We start from the raw sequence: 18050 nt of genomic DNA on the forward strand, positions 1-18050 counted from the left end.
GGGAGGGACGCACAGACCTCTACAGGCTAGACAATGACACCCTGACTGCCATTAGGTATTGGGATGAAATCCTTGGACCCATTGTCAGACCCTATACTGGTGCAGTGGGTCCTGGGTTCCTCCTGGTGCACGACAATGCCCGGCCTCATGTGGCGAGAGTATGCAGGCAGTTCCTGGAGGATGAAGGAATTGATACCATTGAATGGTCCCCACGCTCGCCTGACCTAAATCCAATAGAACACCTCTGGGACATTATGTTTCGGTCCATCTGACACCACCAGGTTGCACCTCAGACTGTCCAGGAGCTCAGTGATGCCCTGGTCCAGATCTGGGAGGAAATACCCCAGGACACCATCCGTCTTCTCACTAGGAGCATGCCCCGATGTTGTCAGGCATGCATACAAGCATGTGGGGACCATACAAACTACTGAGTACCATTTTGAGTTGTTGCAATGAAATTTCAGCAAAATGGACTAGCCTGCTGCATCATTTTTTCAGGGTGTCTTTGAATTCAGTCCTCTGTAAGTTGATCATTTTCATTTCCATCAAACGATGTGGCATCCTTTCGTTCCTAACACATTACCCAGTCCATATCAGTATAGATATCCAGCACGATATTTTTCCCCATTGAGATCTGATGTGTTTTCCAATTGTTCCTTTAATTTTTTAAGCAGTGTACATATGACGCTATGGCACTGGATGTGTCTCACTCATGGCATGAAAACAATTGGCAGATTTAAATGAACAACAACCATATACACTTACTTTATTTGCACGCACAGCTATATTACATCAGTAACTTTGGGATGCTGCAGACAAACGTGAGAGGAAGCGGATTACTCATGAAAAGATTTCCCATTCTGCATGTCTGCTCAGCGCAATGTCAGAAATATCTGAAGAGGTGTAACCAAGAGGTTTTGAGTTGGAAATCTCTTCAATTTCAGTCAAGACTATTCTCAGGACTTCTTCTGTCACAGTCTGCGCTCCAATGGTAACTTGGAGAGCTGTTTTGATTGAACGGATCTCCCTCTCCTAGCATCCACCAAAGTGAGGTGCTCCTGGTGGATTGAACACAAACTTGATTTGCTGGGAAGTGAGGTGACCTTGTAGCTCATGATGCAAGGCAGCAAAGGATTCATTTAGCTCTCATTCTCCACCCTTGAAGTTAGTGCCTTGATCACATAAGTTTTCCCAATTCGAAAGATAAAGGGCCATCAGGAAGGAGTCTGAATCTATGCTCGCCAACAGAGCTATATACACTGCCCTGGTCATAATTTATAATATACCCCACCTCTTCTCATTTCGGAATCCTTTCTTGATCATGTAGGGTCTAAAACAGTCCATGCCAGTTGAGAAGGCAGACAGGCTTGAAGAGCTGTCATCTCGCAAGTGGCAAGTCAGCTATACGAGGAACTTCTGGTTGTCCCTTCCATCTTCGACACTCCACACAATGTCGCTGGTGTCGCCAAACTGCTTCACGGCCTTGCAATACCCAGTAGGTTCTCCTTATCTCTGCAAACACTCGTTATGACCCAGGGTAATGCAGCTTCTTATCATAATCCTTGATAATGAGTTTGGTCACAGGATGTTGAGGAGCAAGGGCGATGGGATGGATACAATCCAATTCTGTCTCACTGCAGCATCTTAAACGGCCACCTACACAAATGAGTCCAGTGGTAGGGTCAAACTCAGGAGAGAGAGTAGCCAGCCTGCTTACACCTGATACTGGTTTCCTGGACTTCAGTTGGACCATCTCGGTAGGGAAGGATTCAATCTGCATGTGACAAAGCACTGTTTGTTCTACCTCTCTGTGTTTGTCAGTGCATGTAATGTTCACCACCCCGTAAAGCTGCTGACTGCATCCCTTTATTAAATCGGCCAGTGTGTCATACTGCTGTGGATTTGGCAAAAGTAGTAGTTGATCTACCTTTGTATCAATGTCACCATGCTATCTGGGTTACCACCACCATCACCACCATCACTATCATCACCACCATCGCCACCATCATCACCACCATCACCATCATCACCACTGTAGTTGATCCACAAAATGCAGACTGCCTTAGCTTGCTACTCTTTTCTTCAGCAGGCAAGGAAGGTTGCTCGGGACAATTTGCTGGTGGCAGTTTGAGAAATGAAGGACTTTGATTCCACTGGCTTCCTTTAACTATGTCACACAAGTGTTTTATCTTGTGATGTTGGGGTGTAACACATGATCTGGCCACTCAAAATGCAACTTCTACTTGGCCTTCTGTGTTTTCTATTCACAAATATGCCACAGATTCATAGGCCTGCTCAGATGCGTCACAGAATACGTGTATATCACATCTGCTATTTGGGAGATCCATGTATAGACTGGAATAGCATCTTGGCAGTGATAATTTTCCAGATCACCCAGTTCCTTCTCCCATGAACTCCATAAGCTGAGCAGATCTTCTGGGTTTATATCCCATAGGTGCTTTACCAGTATTTTCGCTCTCATTCACTTCCCTGTGTAGTGCAAAGTGTCTGACTGACAATGCAAGAGCAGTCAAAGGGTAGATTCATTGGTATCTTGCAGTCCCTGGCAAAGTCGCATACCGAATGACACCATCCACTTTAACTCTCACAATTTTGTCTTGTAAAGTCTGATGGCCTCTTGATCAAGTTTTGACTGCATCATTACTTTCTCACTGTATGGAATTACATCCACCTGCCATAGCTTTGCCACTTGGGCAAACAGATCAGCATTGTGGGAGATGGCAGTAAAGAGGCATTGGTGAGTGTTGAGCACATACTTGATATTGTGTAGGCCAATGTAGCGTCCAGACTAGCCAAGTTCAAACTGCAGCAGGTCCACCTGGAGGGCCTAGGTGAACAGGCTCAACTGGGGTAACAAGATGTGGACACTCTGAGCCAATTAGCGGTACAGGCTGAACTCTGTCTATTTGCTGCAAAGGCAATCTAGCCAACAACAGGGTGAGTTTGCTCAGCGAAACCAAGCCTTTCGGCTGTGAAGGCACCTTGAATGGGGAATTTCTTGTGTCGGTTAGTGACAAGAGACAGAGTGAATGAGACTGCCGCCCCATGAAGGACCTCTTGGTCCTGCCTCACCATTTGCAGTATTAGGTCCTCAGGCTGCCCCTTCAGATTTAACTGCCGTGCTGCTGTATGGAGCAGTATGGTCACTGGTTCTCCTCACACAACTCAGTATGTCTCCTCTGACCGTTGTTCTGTCTAATCCTGGCCTGTCCTGCTCTCTTGGCCGCATAGCAGGGTAATTGTATGGCTGTAGTCTGTCATATGAGTATGAATAAACATTTAGAATTTCCTCAACGTCCGAACTGTCATTGCGATCCATTGTTTTCCTATTGTTTATATTGACCGCACTCCCTCCTGTTACGTCACTTCCGATTTTTCAGAAGCCTCAGTAGCGTATTTATACGTGTATTTTAAAGAAAATCTAGTTCCTACATTATTTTTCTATACATTGAGTCACTGAAGCTCTAACCTGCAATATGCACTTTAAATTACTTAAACCGTGATATAGAAATTTGGCCATATTGCCCATCTAGTCATTCATCAAGTCATTCATTCCCTGTGTAACTTGCAAAGGCATGTCCACAAACCACTTGCATTTCGTTTGGTCACACCACAAGTGTCACTGTGGCCTCAAAGCTTCACCCTTGAGCTTGATTGCTATGTCTGAAGTAAAACACGCCCCCCTCATTACCATACGGACAAAGAAATGTAGAAATAAATAAATGTGGAAATAAATGTATACATAAAACATATATAAATAAATAAATGTGGATATAAATAAATAAATGAAAAATAAATAAATGTGGGAAAATACAATTAAACATAAATAGGGAAATACACATTTATTTCTTTTGTCTATTTCTTTATGTATTTTTGTATTTATTATTTCAGCAGCTTTGGCATTCCATAACAAACCACCAAAATGCAGATTCAACTCAATATGCAAACAAGAATGATTAGGTTATACAGGTGCTGGTCATATAATTAGAATATCATCAAAAAGTTGATTTCACTAATTCCATTCAAAAAGTGAAACTTTATATTCATTATATATTATATATTATATTATATATTATATTCATTCATTACACACAGACTGATATATTTCAAATGCTTATTTCTTTTAATTTTGATGATTATAACTGACAACTAAGAGAATCCCAAATTCAGTATCTCAGAAAATTAGAATATTACTTAAGACCATTACAAAGAAAGGATTTTTAGAAATCTTGGCCAACTGAAAAGTATGAACATGAAAAGTATGAGCATGTACAGCACTCAATACTTAGTTGGGGATCCTTTTGCCTGAATTACTGCAGCAATGCGGTGTGGCATGGAGTCAATCAGTCTGTGGCACTGCTCAGGTGTTATAAGAGCCCAGGTTGCTCTGATAGTGGCCTTCAGCTCTTCTGCGTTGTTGGGTCTGGCATATCGCATCTTCCTCTTCACAATACCCCATAGATTTTCTATGGGGTTAAGGTCAAGCGAGTTTGCTGGCCAATTAAGAACAGGGATACCATGGTCCTTAAACCAGGTACTGGTAGCTTTGGCACTGTGTGCAGGTGCCAAGTCCTGTTGGAAAATGAAATCTGCATCTCCATAAAGTTGGTCAGCAGCAGGAAGCAGGAAGTGCTCTAAAACTTCCTGGTATACGGCTGCGTTGACCTTGGACCTCAGAAAACACAGTGGACCAACACCAGCAGATGACATGGCACCCCAAACCATCACTGACTGTGGAAACTTTACACTGGACCTCAAGCAACGTGGATTGTGTGCACCTCCAGCTTCAGTCCACTCTTTGTGAATCTCCCCCACATTTTTGAATGGGTTTTGTTTCACAATCCTCTTCAGGGTGCGGTTATCCCTATTGCTTGTACACTTTTTTCTACCACATCTTTTCCTTCCCTTCGCCTCTCTATTAATGTGCTTGGACACAGAGCTCTGTGAACAGCCAGCCTCTTCTGCAATGACCTTTTGTGTCTTGCCCTCCTTGTGCAAGGTGTCAATGGTCATCTTTTGGACAACTGTCAAGTCAGCAGTCTTCCCCATGATTGTGTAGCCTACAGAACTAGACTGAGAGACCATTTAAAGGCCTTTGCAGGTGTTTTGAGTTAATTAGCTGATTAGAGTGTGGCACCAGGTGTCTTCAATATTGAACCTTTTCACAATATTCAAATTTTCTGAGATACTGAATTTGGGATTTTCCTTAGTTGTCAGTTATAATCATCAAAATTAAAAGAAATAAACATTTGAAATATATCAGTCTGTGTGTAATGAATGAATATAATATATTTTTCACTTTTTGAATGGAATTAGTGAAATAAATCAACTTTTTGATATTCTAATTATATGACTAGCACCTGTAATTGCTATTTATTTTCACATATTAAATGTAATATTTATTTTAGAATGGAAAATATAATTTATTTTTATGTTTAGTAATATATTTCAGCCTCTAGGGGGGTCAGGCCTCCTCACAAGCTACACCCATTGATCATGTTTGTATTTCAGCTCATGTTTGTATTTCAGATCACCTGCTAATATGTTTGGAGATGCCAGTGATGTAGAAGTTCTGGAAACGCCTGTGCTTGGTGAAGTTTTGACTGATGAAAAAGAAGAAGATAATGATGGTGGAGATGATGGAGATGATGGTGGTGATGGTGGTGGTAATGATAGTGATGGTGGTGATGATGATGGTGGTGATGGTGGTGATGATAGTGATGGTGGTGATGATGATGGTGGTGATGGTGGTGATGATAGTGATGGTGGTGATGTTGGTGATGGTGGTGATGGTGGTGGTAATGGTGATGGTGGTGATGGTGGTGGTAATGGTGATGGTATTGATGTTGGTGATGATGGTGATGGTGGTGATGATGGTGATGGTGGTGATGATAGTGATGGTGGTGATGGTGGTGATGATAGTAATGGTGATGATGATGGTGGTGGTAATGGTGATGACGATGGTGGTGATGATGGTGGTGATAATAGTGATGGTGGTGATGGTGGTGGTGATGATGGTGGTGATGATGATGGTGGTGATGATGGTGATGGTGGTGATGATGGTGGTGATGATAGTGATGATAGTGATGGTGGTGACGATAGTAATGGTGATGATGATGGTGGTGATGTTAGTAATGGTGATGATGATGGTGGTGATGATGGTGATGGTGGTGATGATGGTGATGGTGGTGATGATGGTGGTGTTGATAGTGATGGTGGTGGTAATGGTGATGATGATGGTGGTGATGATGGTGATGGTGGTGATGATAGTAATGGTGATGATGATGGTGGTGGTAATGGTGATGACGATGGTGGTGATGATGGTGGTGATGATGGTGGTGATGATAGTAATGGTGATGATGATGGTGGTGATGATAGTAATGGTGATGATGATGGTGGTGATGATGGTGGTGATGATAGTAATGGTGATGATGATGGTGGTGGTGATGGTGGTGATGATGGTGGTGATGATAGTAATGGTGATGATGATGGTGGTGATGATAGTAATGGTGATGATGATGGTGATGATGATGGTGGTGATGATGGTGGTGATGATAGTAATGGTGATGATGATGGTGGTGATGATGGTGGTGATGTTAGTAATGGTGATGACGATGGTGGTGATGATGGTGATGGTGGTGATGATGGTGGTGATGATAGTGATGATAGTAATGGTGATGACGATGGTGGTGATGATGGTGATGGTGGTGATGATGGTGGTGATGATGGTGGTGATGATAGTAATGGTGATGATGATGGTGGTGATGATGGTGGTGTTGATAGTGATGGTGGTGGTAATGGTGATGATAGTGATGGTGGTGGTAACCCAGAAAGCATGGTGACATTGATAAAATGTTGAGTTTTGATCCAAACCATCATTTTGGTTGAGATTGACATTTTAATGTTTAATGTATGTTGGATCAACATTGAAATTTTGATAAAAGTCGACAGCACACATGGGTGGAAGCAAGTCTGTTGAAAAATGGTTGAAAAACATCCACTGTAGTTTGAAATTGGCCACTAATTGGTAAAAGCCCATTTTGGTTTTGCATGTGCACTTCTCAGTAGTCCAATCAATTCCTCCTCATTCGAGAGAAAATGTCCTATACAGTAGTGTTGTTTGTTGAACCACCTGACTTCTCTGGGTTTCAAACAATGGTGCATCTTTCTTATTATTTCTATGTTCTTTTGTTTGTTTGTTTTTTGTGCTTGTTATTTGCATTTGAATTATTGTTACTGAATCTAATAAGATATTATATTTATATTTATTTAAAAATTATTAAAGTTTGAATAAACCATCCATTTTGTAAATTCTTAAAAAGTGCATGCATCTTGCTTTAGTAATATTTATTAGGATATATTTATTTATTAGTGCAAGTGACATAAACGTGAGCAAGAATAGCATACTTTATACATAGCACATTTTGCATTCTATTATCAGTATTGCATCTATTACTCAATGCTTGCAGAGCACCTTGACTTCTTTACTTTAATAGGAATGAAGGCAGATGAGGATGGACAATAAAAATAAATAAATAAATAAAAAAATGAGAAGCACCCTCTTGATAAATGTGACATTGATAATATATTGAGTTGTAGTCTATAGGATTATGACCTGACCTGGGACTTGACTGTGCCCTAACTCCTGCTCCCTCATTACTGCTTGATCAGGTAATCATTCGTATTCCTGAATCTAAATTTGAGGAATGCAACTAATCTCCATTCTGTTTAGCCCGTTTCCACTGAATCAAAAAAAAAAAAAAAAAAAAAAACTACACCTTGTGTTTGAGAATGTGACTGGCATGGCTATTTTATGATATTTAAACAGATTAAGGTCTACATAAGGTGAATCTACAGCTTTAAAGAAATTTTCATTAAAAGTCAACCTAAGCTTTTTTATTTACAAAATAAACTTGTTACTTGAATGCAATGTAGTTTCACAGAAAATGAACTGAGATTTATGTAATGGCCATAGTTCAGAGGTGTTTATTCCTCTTCATGAGGAGTTTAGCTCAACACTCCTGCCTGGAAGTTTTCATTGATCCTAATGACCTTGATTAACTGCTTCAGGTGCGTTTAATTAGAGCTGGAGATAAACTTGGGTGGAAAGATTAGACACCTTCCCATAGTGTTATTGAAGTGTTGATAAATAGATTATACATAATTTAAGTATTATAAATATAGTTAGAATATTCTGTGTTTAGCAATTTATAAAAAGTGAATCATATTGTGTTTAGCATATTAACAGTGTTGAATGTGACTGTATGTATGACAACTGAATTGACTTGCTCTTAAGTAACATCATGCTTTCTTTTTCAGATTTCAGAGAACCCATAGGAAGAGAGGCAGTAGTCTGATGCAAGCCAGATTTTGAAAACTTGAGCCATTGGACTACTTGTAGTAATGATAACATAAGACTTCTGTAATGTTATGTTATTTTTAAAGATAAAGTAATGTTATTTTTAAAGGTTGTAATGCTTTTGTCCTTTTTGCCCCACTCTTAAAGAATTCAATTTTCCATCTCTTTGTCCCTGATTGTGTTAAACTGTCAAATAAAAGAAACTGACTCAACTGCTGGAAAGGTGTCATTTATGTTTTAAAAGGTTTTCCCAAAACTTCAGAATTTTCATGGTCAGAAATTTGTTGACGTACCATTGAAGTGTAGCTGAAATATTAATGTTGTTCAGAACATTATTTTATGTTGACTTTTCAGTTCAATCAACATCACGTTAACATTGATCATACAATATTACTAATAATGTTGATTCACTGACGTTACCGTTGATCATTTATGTGAATTTCAGTATTGATTTCACAGCAGTGATGTAGAATCAACATCATAGTTTAATGTTGATTCAACAATATTACCGTTGATTATTTTTGTCAATTTCAATGTTGCCTCAACATCAGTGATGTAGAATCAATCATAGTGTAATGTTGATTCAATAGCATTATCATTGATTATTTTGTTCACCATTGTTTCAACATTAAATGCGGGTGCAAACGTGATTTTGAACCAACGTCACTTCATAATGTTGATTCAATGATATTATCATGGATTTTTTGTTGAAATCTCAACATTGTTTAAACATTAACTGGGGGTGCAAAAGTGATGTTGAAAAAATATCACTTTATAATGTTAAATCAATAATATTACCATTGATTTGAGGTTGAAATCTCAACATTGCTTCAACATTAACTGAGGGTGCAAGAGTGATACTAAAGCAACATCACTTCGTAACGTTAATTCAATCAACACAGTCGACACATCAACACTGACTCAACATTGTTTTAAGGATTACATGCTATCTGGGAATGATGATGGTGGTGATGATGATGATGTTTCTGAGAATTTTGTATGTAAAAATGAAAAAAAGAAAAAAAAATCTAAATGATGTTTTTTTGTTTTGTTTTGTTTTTTACACACAGAACTTGACACCACTTTTCTCATGATACAGATACTTGTTACTGATGGCAATCACTACCCAGAATTCATGTTTGCTGATGCACAGACACTTAGAAAGCAGAATTACAAGCTGTTTGTTTGAACTGAAGCCTATGATTTCACACTGAATAATACAGTGCATTGCAGGGTCACTGGATGAGCACCATTAACTGCAGTTAACTACAGTACAAGTGTGGTAAAAGGACTCACAGCAGCACTAAAACCTGCACTTCTACTCCATCCAAATGACCACACTAATGCTGCAACACCAGACACTGCAGTGATCCGAGATTAACAGACACAGAGAGAACTAAACACTAAACGCTTTCAAACCACAAGATCTTCAGCCATTTGCAGATGCTGACAAAGACAATGTAAGTTGCATGAACAGTAAAAATGAGTATATGAATGTGAAATGAACAAATAACTAAAAAAATGAAAATAACTATAACAAATAACTATAAAAAATATTAGAGTGGTCACATTTATAAAATGAAATGAAAAATAAATTGGTCAAATACAAACTGACAATTGCTTTACTATGTGCGCAGTTCAGTTTCTCGTTGTGAAAGTGACGTGACGTGTGGTCAAGTATGGTGTCTCATACTCAGAATTCGTGCTCTGCATTTTGGTTGCGGTTGGAGGTTAGGTGCCTTGCTCAAGGGCGCCTCAGCTGTGGGTAATGAGAGAGGAAGAACACGCTATTCATTCCGACTCTCTAACCATTAGGCCACGACTGCCCCAACAGCATCACAAACACAAGGCTGCAGTTTGTTTTTATACTTCCTCTTTTTAACTGCAGTTTGTGGTTTTGCTTTGTTGAAGAGACAGAACATCTAAATAATCCTACTTGAATAGAATCAGCTTCAAACATCAATGATTTTAAGCAACATGATAAATAACATACAGTGATCTGCTGAACAGAAATTAGTCATGGTTTTCAATAAACTGATGATTAATATCACTGAGAAAATCATCTGTACCTGTAGGGTTGATCAGGACTCGTGTGATGAAGCTCTTGTGTCCTTGATCAGACTGAACTCCACACCAGTATTCTGAATGTTGTTCAGTCACATGACTGATTCTTCCCGTCAGGAGCTGCTCTTTTCTGTCATCATACAGCTGGATCTTTCCCTCAGGACTCCATCTTCTGCTCTCCTTCACAGACGTCTCTTCAGCACAGAGATTATCTCCAGATCTCCAGCAGAGAAACTTCACATCTCTTTTATGGGATTGTGGGTATTTGCAGCTGATGTTCACAGATGCTCCTGCAGCAGCTGATAGACTGATGCTCTTCACACAACAATCATCTGTTTCAGATCCAAATCAAGTGCAGCAATGTTACAATTACCAGATATATTCATGGATTCTGTCAAATAATGCAGAAATGAATGAAAGCGTCTCACCGTCTCTGATGTCCAGATTAAACTCAGAGAAGATACTGTAGTCTTCAGAAACTTTGACTGTAATGTTATATTCTCCAGAGTCGTTCTCATTCAGCTCTCTGATAAACACACGTAAGAGATCTGCAGATCTGTTATTATAAACGGAGAATCGTCCGTCATGTTTCTGTTCTGCTGCTCTGTTAGTGTTCATTACAGTAAAACATTGATCTGCTGCAGTTTTACAGACTTTCACATTGTTCTTGTGTTTCATCTTATATTTGAAGTTTATAATGACGTTTCCTCCTGAATATCCTCTCACACTCCTGTTTTGTTGATCTGTTAAACACAAACTCAGATAATTTGTCATTTTGTTCTCAATATAAACACATATCTGCTCACTGCTGCAACATTTATGAATGAAGTCAAGATTATGAGTGTAAATCTTACATCAGGAGATCAAAAGGTTATTGATGGTGTCTGTTATGAGTTTCACGTGTGAACGGCAGTAATTACAGTCAGTGTTGAGTATCGTGATGTTGTGGAGATCATCATGGGTTTGAGCTCTCAGTTACTCACCTGTTATAACCTTCAGATTCACTTCAGTGTAGGAATCTTTTCCTCTAGTTCTACCAAATGTACAGTTGTACGTCCCAGAATCCTCTTCACTCAGATTTCTGATGGTCACTTTCAAGACTGTTGAACTTGTGTTGTCATACAGAGAGAATCTTCCAGAATTAACCCATTTATCTTTAGTCTCAGAGCATGTGGACCTCTGATCACCTCGACAAAAAGACTTTTCATTTGGTGCATATTTTGTCTCATATTTGCATGTGATCGTGACTCCTCCTCCTGAATATCCTGTCACACTCATGGAGCTCACGACACCTACAACAAACCAGCATCTTAATACAACACTAACATATACTGGAGTGAGAGTTATTTTAAAGTGTCCCTAAAGGTAATTTCACCATATTGGGTGAAGATAAAAGTTGCGTCCCAAATGACACACTATGCACTATGCAGCCTACTAAACCGTGTAGTGTATGAATTTTATAAGGTTATTTTGCCATTCAACATCAGTCTGATAGCCCCTTCCCCATTTGTTCACACATTTACTATTTTCTACATGGTGAATGGCTCATAGTGCACTATATAGAGGATAGAGAACGATTCAGACAGGGTAAATATGTTTTCCATTGACACGAATCAAGTCCATTTTCGTGTGTCACATGAACCACTGCAGCGCGAGCACAGTCTTTTCCTGTCCAGACACACAAGAGCACAAAGCGGATCATATGTGCGAGTCGGCACAGACCACAAAACGTATCGAACCCATTTGAATTCTGTAAAGAATGCTGTATTTTAAAGTGATATAGAGGAGAAACGGTTAGAGATTAGAGGGAAACCAAAGCTTTACCGAGCTCAACAGCACTGGCTGAGCTGTGATATAAACAAAACGCTATTGGCTATTTTAAAAAAGGGGCGGGGCTGTTCAGTATATCCCGACTTGTCTTTCTGTTTCAGTTGAAATTACGTCAACACACTGAATAATGCTGCGCGTTCCAAGACACTTCAGTGGGCCTTTAAGCCCTGAATAGGGGTTTTGCGCAATCCAACTTCCGTGTAAAACAGATCAGATCGCTTCCGGTTTAGGTCTTTTGTATGTGCTTCATTAAAAAATTAGCTGTTTTATTCAAGATAACTTAAAAGGAGCGAGCAAAGATGAGCATAACTGATTTCCCCCGCATATGCAGATTGATATTTAAAAGCTTTTTTTAATTTTTCTTCTTCATGCTAACGTTTTGATATTTAATAGAATAAAACACCTATAACAATGTGAACTAGGTGGTTTCGCTGATTACCTTAAAAGTCCATAGATATGCCGTCAGTTCATACTGCTGTTAACACTTTCTCTGACAAGCGGATGCAATGAGACCAGTTTTCCGGTTTGGTCATGTGACGTTCGACATATACCCTATGAATGACAGGGTCCCCGCTGTAACATCACGCAAGGTAAATAAGAGGATGACATCTAGTGGAGACTAGTAATAAGATTAACGTCAATCTGATATTATGTTCAGTGTTTGCAGAAATATATACGGAAAAAATCGATTCATGGCTTTTGCGAATTGATATCAAATCGACCATATTTTAAAAAACGATTAATCGAAAAAACTATTATTTTGCCCAGCCCTAGTATCAACATAATGCACAAAGTTTCACACTAAGCGTTTCCCAGTGAAATACTGTCATAAAGTTGACGACGCTGGAAGTTTTATATTTGCAAATGTAGGGGCCGTCTGTGAAGTTACATACGATAAACGATTCCAGCTTCAATAGCATTTAAAGAGAATGACTTCCTGTCATAAAACCAGCTGTAAAGTGTTCATGTAGGTGTCAGGATTGACGCACACCTTTTAGATTTTTGATATTTATTAAAATAAATAAGAGCCCATATGGTAGAGTAAAAATAGCAATATTTACACAAGATTTGTGGACCTCTGATCACCTCGACAAAAAGACTTTGCTGTATTTTTTGTCTCATATTTGCATGTGATCGTGACTCCTCCTCCTGAATATCCTGTCACACTCATGGAGCTCACGACACCTACAACAAACCAGCATCTTAATACAAGACTAACATATACTGGAGTGAGAGTTATTTTAAAGTGTCCCTAAAGGTAATTTCACCATATTAGGTGAAGATAAAAGTTGCGTCCCAAATGACGCACTATACACTATACACTATGCAGTCTACTAAACTGTGTAGTGTATGAATTTTATAAGGTTATTTTGTCATTCAACATCAGAGTCTGATGCCCCTCCCCCTCCACTACATAATTAAAGCTGCGACAGTCGAGTGCATGAAGTGTCCAAGGCCCCATTTACACTAGTGCGTTTTTGTTTTAAAACGGCGTTTTAAAATGAAAACGATCTCCATCTACACTAAATGGCCGAAAACGCACGTCACATGACCATTCATGCACACTGGGAATGCGTATATAAGTGTAAACAGTTGCCTCTTGCACATGTAGGCAGCTGCAGTATTAAAAAATGCAGAGTTTAACTGCACAATGGCTGCTAAAAATGACAACAAAGCCAGCAAAGATTGCAGTTCAGTCTTCATGTTATTGTTTACATGGTCGACAAGGATACGCAGAGCGAACGTGGGCAACCAAGGCATCGCTTTCAAAACTCTCTGATTTGGTCAGTTTATACTGAAACACAAAACCAGCGTTTTCAAACTAAAACAGGATCTGCAGCGTTTTTGAAAATCTCCTTTTTCGAAAGTCTTTCGGTTCGAAAATGCCGGCATAGTGTAAAGGACAGGTGTAACCGTGGCAAAACTTACGAAATCTCACTAGTGTAAACGGGGCCAAGATTCAGTATTTAAAGTGCACTATTCCTTTTTGAATTTTCAGTGTGAACATACTCGTGCTATTTATGGAAGTAAATGAATGACAAATGTTTGGAAATAAAACAGCTTGTTGAATTGCACTAACTAAAAAAATATGCATTACATAACCGTGCTTGCATTTTAATGGACTGAAATTCAACATGGTTGTATATTTAAACAGTGAATATTTCAATTCAAAACATTTCATGCACATTTTCATTATTAAAAATTCAATGATCCATATTCACCTTTCAGATTTAATTTCCACAATATTTGGTCTGTTTAAAAATACAACCTATAATATCTAACAGGCAATTTCTAACAGGCATGTGTTCTTGCAGTATTAAATAAGGTTATGACACTCAATATTTTAGATACCAGTGAAATTTAACAATTCTTGATTCCATTTTCGATACCACAGCTACTAAACTACTAATATAAATTTCAAAGGTTATTAAAGACAAGTAAACAGTCATTAATAAAAAAGAACAAATAACTAAACTACAAGCAATAGCACAAATAAATAAATACAACAGAACAAAGATACGGGTGTGAGCGCTGCGCACACAAATCTCCTCACACAGCGTGCGCGAGTTCTCCCTAACCCGCTGTAAAGTGTTCATGTAGGTGTATGTAGATTTTGTATTTTTATTAAAATAAATATGAGCCCATATGCTAGTGTAAAAATAGTTACACAAGATTTGACAGTTTATTTCTATTAAATATCAAAAATCTAAAAGGTATGAATGATACTTGACATCTACATGAACACTTTACAGTTGGTTTTGTGACTGTAAGTCATTCTCCTAAAATGCTGTTTAAAGTTAGAAACGTGTATACCGATGTTGTATGTATTTTTAATAATGAAAATGTGTGTGAAATGTTTTAAAGTGAAATATTCATTGTTTAAATATACAACCATGTTGAATTTCAGCCCATAAAAATGCAAGCCTTAAAAATACATTACATTAAAATGCAAGCACAGTTAATGCAACACATTTTTTTCCATTAGAGCAAGTCAACAAGCTTTTTTTGTTTCAAAAACATTTGTCATTATTTTACTTCCATAACTACTTATACTACAAAATGGCGTATAGTGCATAAGTACACAAATTGAGACGCACCTAAAGACTTTTGGTCATTCTTTAATCTGTGTTCTAGTTCATCTGATGTGATTGTTGGATCAGAACGTGATTCTTACCAGGAATCATCAGCAGAGTGAAAGTCAAGATGATCCTCATCCTTCTCTCTTATTAAATGATCTTCTCTGTTGTCAGTAGATTCAGTTCTTCTGAAGCTCTTCTGAAGTGTTCAGATGAGTTTGAATGTTTCCTGGAAGCATCCTTAAAATGATCTGCTAAATGTGACAGAGATGCCCACTTCCTCTGAGAGAGATAAAGTGAGAGAGAGAGAGAGAGAGAGAGAGTGTGTTAATAGAGAGGGAAGTAAAACTATTTCACACATTTTTAATGAACACGCAAACCCAGACAGAACAGACACGAGCAGATAAAACTCATTATTAAGTGTTATTTTACACAGATTTTCACAGAACGATTCTATTATTTCAAAGGCTTAGTTTTACGTTTTTTTTTGTCAGAACCGTAATTTTTAATGTTTTTAACTGACTCAAGAGTTTAATGAAGTGTTTCTTCAGTGCATCACAATCATTTTAAAGATAGAGATCAGCGGTTCCCATGGTAACTGTATAAATACATTGCTGACTGATTAATTTTGCACATTTATAAAATGAGGTGTCACTCATCTTTAGCTGTGTGCTGATCCATCAATTATATATTATGTTTATAGATTTTATTATTGTGATCTCTATTTTCCCAATGTGACCTTTAATAGCTTTCTACTGGTATTTTATAAAGTGCTGTGAAACGTCTGTAATAGGAACACAGTCCCACAAAGGCTCTCACCTTAGAAGGAGAACGGGGAATTGGCCTGAAGACCTTTTTGAGAAATGATATGGCCCAGAAAGACCATGTGATGTCTGGCAAAGTGACATTTGCTTGGATTTAGTCTCAAACCAGCAGATTGGATTCTCGAAAACACCTCTTTCAGACTCAACAGGTGCTCTTCAAATGTTTTGTTATAAATCAAAATGTCATCGAGATATACCATGCAGATGTGCCACGGGAGCCCCCTGAGGACCAGCTCCATCAAACGTTGAAATGTGGCGGGGGCGTTGGATAGGCCCATCGGCATGGACCCCCACTGATAAAGGCCCTGTCCTGTCGTAAATGCTGTCTTTTCTTTGTTAGTTTTATCTCAGGTCCATTAAATAAGTTCTTTTGATTTTAGTAATGTTATTAAACAGTAACTAAGAAATTAACATTAACTAAGAATAATTAATGCTTTATAAGTATTTTTCATTGTCAGTTTGGTAATAATGATTTAACATATTAACTAATGAAGCGTATGTCTCAAAGTTTTACTGAACAATAACAAATAATCAGAACATTTCTAATCATTAGGGCATGTTGTAGTCCAGATTAAAATATAAAAATGTTTAAGTTTGAAAATAAATAGCCTATTAAGTCTTTAAGTACTAAGTATTTGGTGCTGTGATGAACAACACTGAGATTACAAAAAAATGAATGGCTGTTTGAAGCATTTTAAAAACTTCACTAGCGCAGTTGCTTTGTTTACGGGGTTTCCGGGGTAACCGCTGCACTTCTGCTGTTCTATCAGCGCCCTCTGCTGTCAGAGAGTGAACGTGCACTTTCATTCAGCGCGTCTCCTTCACTTGTTCCGCCATGTGCTTCTCAAGCACGTTGGGATTGTTTACGTCTGAGCGCGTGTTCTTTTGACGCAGAATACAGCGGTGTTGTGCATTTTATACGGTTGATGGGGAAAGTATTCTTAAATGAATTATAAAAATTTTATAAAATTGGTAATAAATTATTATTTATGGTATTTTGAAGTGCCCACGATAACAATATCGTGCATATTCATTATCGCGATATCGCATTACCGAATATCGGCACAAGTCTAGTAGAAATTAAAGTTAAAGCTCCAATCTCCTCCCGAAAATCCAGGAAAAAGTCTATTGATGCCTTAGTGACTAATTCACTCAGAGAAGCTGTCAATCACAGCTGTCAATCATGACGTCATATCACCGTTTTTATAGCATCAAATAACTAACTAAATCCAAACTTAAAAAAAAAAAAAAAACAACAACAACAAAAAAAACCGAACACTTTAACTTACATCAGTGTGATAAAAACTACAAAAAATGACAGAGACCCTCTTTGGAAAAAAATTATTTAAAGTGTAATTTAATTGTTTAGTTTGTCTCATGTCACATTAAATTAAATGTTGAGGACCTATACTGGGATCAACCACCTGGGGGCGATCGAGACACTTTTGAAAAGTGTTCAGGACTTGTGCGGCATTTTTGGGCTCTACATAACTTTGGCTCAACCAATGGTGTGATTTTGGGGCGGGACTATCAGTTTGTCTGACCAATGGGCATGTTTGAAACTTGTTTGCAGTGATGCCAACTTAGGAATTTTGTTTAGATTTAGGAACTTTCAAACTGCCCTGGTAAGAGCTATTATTGTCCTGTTCTCCTTCCGCCGTGTGCGAGATGGCATCTGGTGGGCTGCAAGAAGAAGCGAGTATCTGGAAGACAATGGCCTGCATCTTACAGAACCACTGTCTCCAGAAGACAGGGCAGCGAGGGAGAAACTCTGGCCTCTAGTTAAAGCAGCAAGGGATGCTGGTAAGAAGGCTTCCTTCCGCTTCTCGTTCGCATTGATTGATGGAAAGAAACACTTCTTTTCGGATGTAAAGT

General features: G+C 38.5%; 2 protein-coding genes across 2 annotated transcripts in view; both read right to left on the reverse strand.

Annotated features, from left to right (window-relative positions):
• LOC127517166 (polymeric immunoglobulin receptor-like) overlaps nucleotides 1-18050 on the reverse strand; it is a 197143-nt gene that overhangs the window by 63725 nt on the left and 115368 nt on the right. The window lies entirely within an intron of this gene.
• LOC127517761 (uncharacterized) overlaps nucleotides 1-18050 on the reverse strand; it is a 43751-nt gene that overhangs the window by 4745 nt on the left and 20956 nt on the right. Inside the window, exons 2-4 of the mRNA XM_051903848.1 lie at nucleotides 11428-11448; nucleotides 10873-11000; nucleotides 10450-10776 (exon numbers count right to left, since the gene is read on the reverse strand). Of these exons, the coding sequence (XP_051759808.1) occupies nucleotides 10450-10776; nucleotides 10873-11000; nucleotides 11428-11448 (476 nt within the window). The remainder of the gene's footprint in view (nucleotides 1-10449; nucleotides 10777-10872; nucleotides 11001-11427; nucleotides 11449-18050) is intronic.

The sequence above is a fragment of the Ctenopharyngodon idella genome, chromosome 8 (assembly GCF_019924925.1).
Source record: "Ctenopharyngodon idella isolate HZGC_01 chromosome 8, HZGC01, whole genome shotgun sequence".
NCBI classification, from domain to species: domain Eukaryota; kingdom Metazoa; phylum Chordata; class Actinopteri; order Cypriniformes; family Xenocyprididae; genus Ctenopharyngodon; species Ctenopharyngodon idella.